An 8,325-nucleotide genomic window follows, 5' to 3' on the forward strand; every position below is an offset into this window, starting at 1 on the left:
GCAGTAACATGTCCCTGGAAATGATTTTAAAAAGATGGGAAATAAATGTACATGTAGCTGAGTGCTGTGATCTGTGGTGTCAGATTTGTATCACCCTGACTCTCCCTACATATAGTAAGCTTATGAAAAACTACCCAGATACAAATAACAAATTCATAGGGACTGTCCGAGGGTTTTTCTTTTAATTATGCTTTTTTTGCTCTCTGTCGAATGTTTAATTGTAGCTGTCACAGCCGCTCTACTGCTGGCACAGAACGGTATTTGCCCAACACAAAGATGGCCGACCATGCCCCTCCGCGCAGCCAGAGGAATGGGGAGAGACGTCGCGGCGCTTCCTGGTGACGTCAGTAGTGTGCTCCTCCGATTGTACACTGAGCACATTGGTGTGTACTGATAGCCGTGCTGTACGGTAGGTGATGACTCCAGATGTGTGATTATTATTATTAATGCCTGATCCTGTGTGTTGGCTGTATACGATGATGATTTGTTATTCTATTTTAGGGTATGGAAGCATCGAAGGACGCCCCGCCTCCCAAGCAGCAGCCTATGATCTATATCTGTGGAGGTGAGAGCTGGTGCAGGGAGGTGTCCCATCATATGTCCATGTGCTCTATTCACTCAGCTGTATGTAATAAGATATGGAAGTAGTATAAAACCCTCGGGGTGTTTTAGTGTAACCCACTGAGCACAAAAAAAAAAAAAAAAAAATCATTGTCCAGGAAAATGTTACAATTCTCACCCCAACACTGCCTCCTTTCACACGGTCCGCTCTGTCGGTGGACTCTGTGCTGCTAAGCAGGGGATCGATCCGCCGATCCCTGATGAGCAGGGAGGTGACAGCTCTGTCTCTGCTCTCTGTGTGTGTGGAGAGGGAGGTGTCAGAGCCCCGCTGCTCTCTATGGGGAATCGGATGAAAGCAGACCGCCTGTCCGCTCTCATCCGATCCCCAGGACAGTTGTGAAATAGGGTTTCCATCCGTCCCGATTTCATGGACAGGATCGGATGCGGATGTCAGCGGACATGTCTCCGCTGACATCCGCTGCCCCATAGGGAAGCATGGAGGATCCAAAAGGGCCGCCTGAAAAACTGACAGGCAGATCTGATCCGATCGTTCGTGTGAAAGGACCCTTACACTTTCAATGCTGCTGGCCCCTGCTCTCTCAGTGCCACTTCCCTGAACTGTCTGTCTTCTCGGGAAAGTGTTAAAGCAGAACTTTAGGGAAGTTCTGCTTTATTTCCTCCTAATCCCCTCCTCTAACGATTATGGAGCAAAATCCTAGTTTTGCCAATCAGTGGAAAATTTGGAGCTGCTAACTTTTATTTATTTATTTTTTTAAGACCGAGGAACCTCTTTAGGCCAGGAAGAAAAGATTTAGCTGTGCTCAAATCCCAATAGCTTTTCCTAACCCTCTTTAGGCTAAAGGCCCGTACACATGGAGCGATTGTCGGGCGTAAATATTCGGCAACCGACCGATCGGCTGATTGTCGGCTTGTTAGTATGATGCTTCCGACAACCGACTGCGACTTTTCGGCCGAACAGAATCTGTTGTGCAAGCTTTAAAATTTTTGTTGGCCAACACCAGAACAGCCGATTGTTCCTCAGTCAGTACAGAATTTGGCCGACAGACAGCAGATGAGCAAGACTGGGCATGCTCAGAGAAGAAAAAACACATGGAAAGTTAACCATCGCATGACATCACTTCTGCAGTCGGCTGTTGTTGGCTGACAAAATTCGTGTGCAGTCTTTAGCACTTTTCAACCGACAAGAAAACACTGGACAAAAGACGGCCGATCGTTCGGCCGACATTCGGTACGTGTGTACGGGGCTTAAGTCTGCACTCTGTGAGCCGAAAGTTGGCCGACACAGGGGAGCGGGATCACGTGACTGGATCGGAACATATTTTTCTTTTGGAGGTTAGTTAGCATAGGAGGAGGGACAGTTTTAAGGCTAGTTGAGATTTGCCTGGAGTTCCACTTTAACCCTTTACTTTGGAAATGTCGATGCTGCATTTACAGACCTTTACTAAAGAAATAGTTGTCAGACTGTCATGCTGATCCAATGGTTTTACTACTTTCTAGGTCACTCGCTTAGAACAAGTGTGCAGATAAGGAGTTTCAACTTCTTCTCTATATAGATCGTTCTGTTGTGATTTAGCTTACACCCGAACTCAGGGAATAAAAAAAAACCTTACCCTTCCAGTGGATCCCCCTCTGTACTTCAAAGGATTTTTGCAAATTTTACCTAGGGGATAATGATATAGGTAATAAACTTACATTATTCCTCGATCCCCTGACAGCATGTGCTCTCCTTTACTGTCACACGTCCTGGAATGAGAGCAGGCCCCCTGCATTCTTATGTACAATACAGGAATGACAGACCTGCATTGTACAGGATGACATCAGAGAACTGCAACTGCTCAGACAACAAAGGTAAGCATCTTCAGAGGACTGGACTTGCAACACAGAGGATACCAATGGGGACGAGGATTAAGGTAAGTATATGTCCTTATTCATTATACACTTTACAAAACAAGTGGATAACCATGGCAGTGTTGAGGGTTTTTTCTTTTAGTGTACCGAGCTTTACAGCACCATGCTTCAATTAATTTGTGCAACACTTACATTATTGTGTTTTTTGTTTGTCTAAAGCACATATGTAAAACACAAGGCTCATGGGCTGAATCTGGCCTGCTAGGCCTTGTTATGTGACCCTCTCACTCAGTTTTACAGCCAGATTGTGGCGGGGCTCCATTCCACCACCTTCAGCTCTCACCCTCCACTCTCACTCCTCACTGTCACTTATAAAAACAGAAGCCTTTTGTATTTACATGGGACAGCTTTGCTTTCAGCAGCCTCCATATGTAACAAATCCCTCACAGGGACAGCTCCCCGGAATGTGAGAGTGAGCGATCTCCCAGTAAATCAGCGCCGGCTGCTCAGGGAGGTATAACCAAGCCAAATACATGGGTAGTAGAGAGAGCTGCCTACACAAGGAAAGTTTGGAGAGAGTAGAGATGCAAGGAATCTTTGGGGGAGAGGGGGGTTTGAGTGACTACAACATAGCGCACCCCCTGTACTCAGCGTACCCCTAAACCCTGCACTCTATAAGCAGCGTATTCCTGAACTTTCCACTCTGTACGGAACGCACACCTTAATAATGAAAGAATAGATACATAGGGTTACAGATACAAATGGACCTTTGAGGTTAACCATTTTGCCGATACGGCTCACAATTATTATTTTATTAATTTCAGGTACTTATATAGCGCTGTCAATTTACGCAGCGCTTTACATATACATTGTACATTCACATCAGTCCCTGCCCTCAAGGAGCATACAATCTAAGGTCCCTAACTCACATTCATACATACACATAGTAAGGCCAATTTTATACACGATCCAATTAAACTACCAGCATGTCTTTGGAGTGTGGGAGGAAACCGGAGTACCCGGAGGAAACCCACGCAGGCACAGGGAGAACATACAAACTCCAGGCAGGTAGTGTCGTGGTTGGGATTCGAACCAGTGATCCTCTTGCTGCTAGGTGAAAGTGATAACCACTGTGCTGCCCTACAATGAAATTGAGTTTGATGCCTCTGGTCTAAAGAAATCTTTTTTTTTTTTAAGGTGTTTATTTTAGACTTTTAACAAAAAGTTACCTACATCAATAAGAGAATATACAATATCCAGGGTACAAGAGTATAAAGTCACAGGTAATGTTATGTAACCAAAGGTAAATGACAAGGTTATGCAGAGCCCGGATAAGTCCTCTAAAGAATTCTAAAACCAGATTTGCTTTTGCATTATTTGTATGTACCGCAGAGCAACTAACAGTTGGTTTAAAAATGGGTTTCTGTAATAAAGGAACAGTTATTCTTTAACCGTGTTACATAGTTACATAGTTACATAGTAGGTGAGGTTGAATAAAGACAATAGTCCATCCAGTTCAACCTGTGTAGGCATGTGTGGCTGTAATCATCTCCCATACCCCTGAATGTTCTGATCCTTGAGATGTAAGTCTAAGAGTCTTTTGAAAGCCACCATACTACCCGCAGAAACCACCTCTTGTGGTAGAGAATTCCACAATCTTGTTGCCCTAACAGTAAAGAACCCCCCGCGTTGCCTGAGGTTAAAACGCTTCTCCTCTAATCGCATTGTATGCCCTCGAGTCCTCATGCAATCCCTTCGAATGAACAGCTTTTTTTCTAAGCTGGGATCCCCATTAAGATATTTATAAATTGCTATCATGTCCCCCCTCAGACGTCTCTTCTCCAGGGAGAATAAATCGAGCGATTGTAGACGCTCTTCATAGTCAAGGTCCTCCAATCCCCTAATTAGTTTAGTTGCCCTTCTCTGGACTCTCTCCAGCTCCAACACATCCCTCCTGAGGACTGGCGACCAGAACTGGACGGAATACTCCAGATGCGGTCGGACCAGAGTTTTATAAAGTGGAAGGATTATAGTCTTATCTCTGGAATGCATCCCTTTCTTTATGCATGCTAATATTCTGCTGGCTTTGGCAGCTGCCGCTTGACATTGCATGCTGTTGCCTAATCTATCATCAACCAATACTCCCAGATCCTTCTCCATTTTTGATTCCCCCAAGGGCTCCCCTCCTAACGTGTATTGTGATTTTATGTTTTTAGTCCCCAAGTGCAAAACCTTACACTTCTCCACGTTAAACCTCATTTGCCATGTCGTTGCCCACTCTGTTATTTTGTCCAGGTCATTCTGCAGGATATCTGCTTCATGTTGTGAAGTTATTGCCCTGCCCAATTTTGTGTCATCTGCAAAAACTGATATCGAACTACTGATCCCGACCTCAATGTTGTTTATGAATAAATTGAACAAGGTTGGTCCCAGGACTGAGCCTTGGGGGACCCCGCTTACCACCTCAGACCAGTCTGAGTATGCGCTGTTTATTACTACCCTTTGGACCCGCCTTTTTAGCCAGTTCTGTATCCAAGAGCAAACCCTGCTATCGATACCTGCAGACCTTATTTTATAAATTAAGCGCTTGTGGGGAACTGTATCAAACGCCTTAGCGAAATCCAAGTACACCACATCCACTGGTCTCCCCCTATCTAGCTCACAGCTCACCTCCTCGTAGAATGTAAGGAGATTGGTTTGACAAGAACGCCCATTTGTAAACCCGTGCTGATTACTGCTGATGATGTTGTTGTCCTTAGCAAACTCTACAATATAGTCCCTTATCATCCCCTCCAGAAGTTTACATACTACTGATGTCAAACTGACAGGCCTATAATTTCCCGGGATATGCCTCTGGCCCTTTTTGAATATTGGAAATAGTGTTGCTTGTCATGCTGAAATATTGGCCATTAAGGGCTCTTTCACACGGGCGTTCTGTATGTCCGTTTTTCATCCCATCCGTTTGCGGATGAAAAACTGACATAATGTATCTCTATGTAAATACGGATGTCAGCGGATGATCATCCTCTGACATCCGTTTTTTGTCAGTTCAGTTCAGTTTTTTTGAACGGAGGAGAACCCTATTTTTTCTTCCTTTAAAAAAACGGAACGGAAGCAAAAACGGATGTCAGTGGTGTCATCCGCAGACATCCGTATTTACATAGACATGCAGTGTCATCCGTGTCCGTTACAAAAAAAAAAAGGACCTGATCGGGCAAAAAAAAGGAACGCCCGTGTGAAAGAGCCCTAAATCTTGACATAACATTTTCCTTTTCTTTTGTTCCAGAATGCCACACAGAAAATGAGATAAAAGCCAGAGATCCCATCAGATGTAGAGAATGTGGTTACAGAATAATGTACAAGAAAAGAACAAAACGATGTATCCTTTTACTAAGCTAAGTTCATCTGACAGGAAAGTGGGCTCGCTCAAAGGATTAAAAGCAATAATAACAGAACAAAGTCTTGGGTATGAACTGCTTTCCCACATTTTTTAGGCTGACTGTTTAGTCTTAAAGAGGTTGTAAACTCTAATAAAAAAAAAAAACCCTGTAAGACAAAGGCATAATGAGCTAGTATGCATCATATACTAGCTTATTATGTAATACTTACCTTAGAACAAAGCCCCCGCAGCGGCCCCCGCACATTGGTGTCACCGCTGACATTTTCCCCGGAGTTACTCCTGGGTTCGCGGACTCCAGAGGGAGCCGCCGGGCACGGCATGGGGCTCGGAAGGATCGGCATCTGTGGCCGCTCCTTCAGAGCGCATGCGCCAGTGATGTCACTGGCTGCATGTCATGTAAATATCTCCTAAACGGTACATGTTTAAGAGATATTTACACTACCTACAGGTAAGCCTTATTATAGGCTTACCTATAGGTACTGAAAGCGTATGCATAGGAAGTTTACTTCCTCTTTAATGGCCAACTCCTTGCCAAGTCTGGAAGCTTAGTGTAGTACGTGTCTTGTGCTGTTGTCAGCTTGTGTTACTAGTAAAGGAAAGCATTGTTCTCGAGCTGCAATCATTCACAACACAAGCTAACAGTTTCTACTTTCTGCACCCTGAGTAACAGGCTGTAGCTCTGGACTCTGTGTAAACTAAAAAGGAGTGATGAGCAGACAGCACCGTAGGGGGATTTTCAATATGGTAGCTTAGGAGGAGGGGGGCTGGGGCTGTGTGGGCTCTGTGTGCACTGCCTGTCACACCCCCTATTCTCTGAGCTGTCACTCAGAACTATGAGCACAGGATTCCCTGGGGGTTTAACTAGCTGTCTTTTCTTCTGGTGATAGGTGATTTCTTCTGGTGATAGGTCTTCTCTAAACATGTGTTGTCTGGGTAACAGTGGATGCATCTAAAGGCAAAAGTTAAAGCGGAGTTCCCGCCTCAAAATCGACAAAATTGATTTTGGGCCATCCGCTTGCTGAGGGTCAGCTGAAAAACAAATGGATATTTCGTTTTTTTTTTTTTGTTTACTTACCTTGTTATTGAAGAAAATATACTCCCCTTTCTTCTGCTCCCTCCCTCTGCGGCCGCAGCCCGCACCGTCACTTCCTCCTTGCATTGATTCCTGGGAGCTGAACGTCAACGCTCCCAGGAATCAATGCGCCTGCACCGGCCCCACTCGTCAGTTCCGGTGCGCGCGCGTCATTCCCTGCTAAACAGCTTCTGGTCATGCCCAGAAGCTGTGGAGGGATGACACGTCTGTACCGGAAGTGACGAGCGGGGCCGGTGTAGGCGCATTCTGGGAGAAGAGGACGCGCTGGCTTCAACTGACCACATTCGAGATGGCAGCGATGGAGAAGAAATTTTCAAGGTAAGTATTTCTTCTAAAAGGTAAGTGCGACTCGGGACAGTACAGAGGCTATCCATTGTGGAATGTACTAGCCCTGACTGTTCCGGGGGTATTTTTATGTAAATTTCACCCCCGGGGTTGGAACTCCGCTTTAACTCCGTAACCATGGCTAAGAGTGGAAGAAGAAGCAGTGGGGATTTGATGGGGGAGTAGTCCTGGAAGTTCAGATGGGAAAGGGAGCCCCATGCGGATGCTCAGTGAGAGAACATATGTTGGTGTAATGAGTTACATGCTCGAGGTTTCAGTAATGTGCTGTCCAGCCTCAGCAGCTTTAGCCTCTCATAGGGGTTAATTTATTATGACTGGAGAGCGCAAAATCTGCTGCGGCTGTGCATGGTAGACAATCATGCTTCTAACTTCAGCTTGTTCAATTAAGCTTTGATGAAAAACTATGGAAGCCGGTTTCTATGCAGAGCTGTATCAGATTTTGCACCCTCCAGTTTTAGTAAATCAACCCCATAGTGTTTTATAGACTCATGGCTGGACAAGTGCCCCGATGCCATCTACTTGCACTAGAATGCCCAGTGTGCATGAGGCCTAATGTTTGTTCAATCTACATATCATGTAATTTAAGATCTGTAAGAAGAATACCTTTGGTTTAATTTAAAAATGTAAAATCTGTGTTTGTATTCTAAGTTTTTCCTTAACTCCATCCTCAGTGGTTGTTTTCGATGCTCGGTAAATTGGTGAATGGACAACTTGTAAAGCATTGTGCATATAATTTTTTTTTTTCACTTTGTTTTTTTTTTTTTGTTTTTTTGTGAAACATTTTTCATTATGCATCTGTAAATTTATATCAATTTGTAATAAAGGTGTGAAGCCTGAAAATATTTATGGTCCTGTTGAATTAATTTGTTGTGTGTTTTATCTTATGTGTATGGAATTCTGTAAATGAATTTGTCAAGCAGGAGGAAACCAAAGTGGAAGTTGAGCTAAAACTTCATCTAGTTTTGGACAGAATATGCATGGGTGTGAGCACAATCAGATATATACTTCTGTGTACAAGTTTGGGAGGTTCACACCTACTTTTGGTCTTGGTGATTGT

At 44.3% G+C, this 8,325-nt stretch overlaps 1 protein-coding gene across 1 annotated transcript; it reads left to right on the forward strand.

The window, feature by feature from the left end:
* The first annotated feature begins 319 nt into the window (after positions 1-319).
* Positions 320-8,072, forward strand: POLR2K (RNA polymerase II, I and III subunit K). Its single transcript, XM_082259157.1, has 4 exons — positions 320-409; positions 502-565; positions 5,717-5,809; positions 7,940-8,072. Exons 2-4 carry the CDS (start codon positions 505-507, stop codon positions 7,960-7,962), a joined length of 177 nt encoding a protein of 58 aa, XP_082115283.1. The 5' UTR covers positions 320-409; positions 502-504; the 3' UTR covers positions 7,963-8,072.
* The last annotated feature ends 253 nt before the right edge of the window (positions 8,073-8,325 follow it).

The sequence above is a fragment of the Pelophylax lessonae genome (genome assembly GCF_965119305.1).
Source record: "Pelophylax lessonae genome assembly, chromosome: 5".
NCBI lineage: Eukaryota > Metazoa > Chordata > Amphibia > Anura > Ranidae > Pelophylax > Pelophylax lessonae.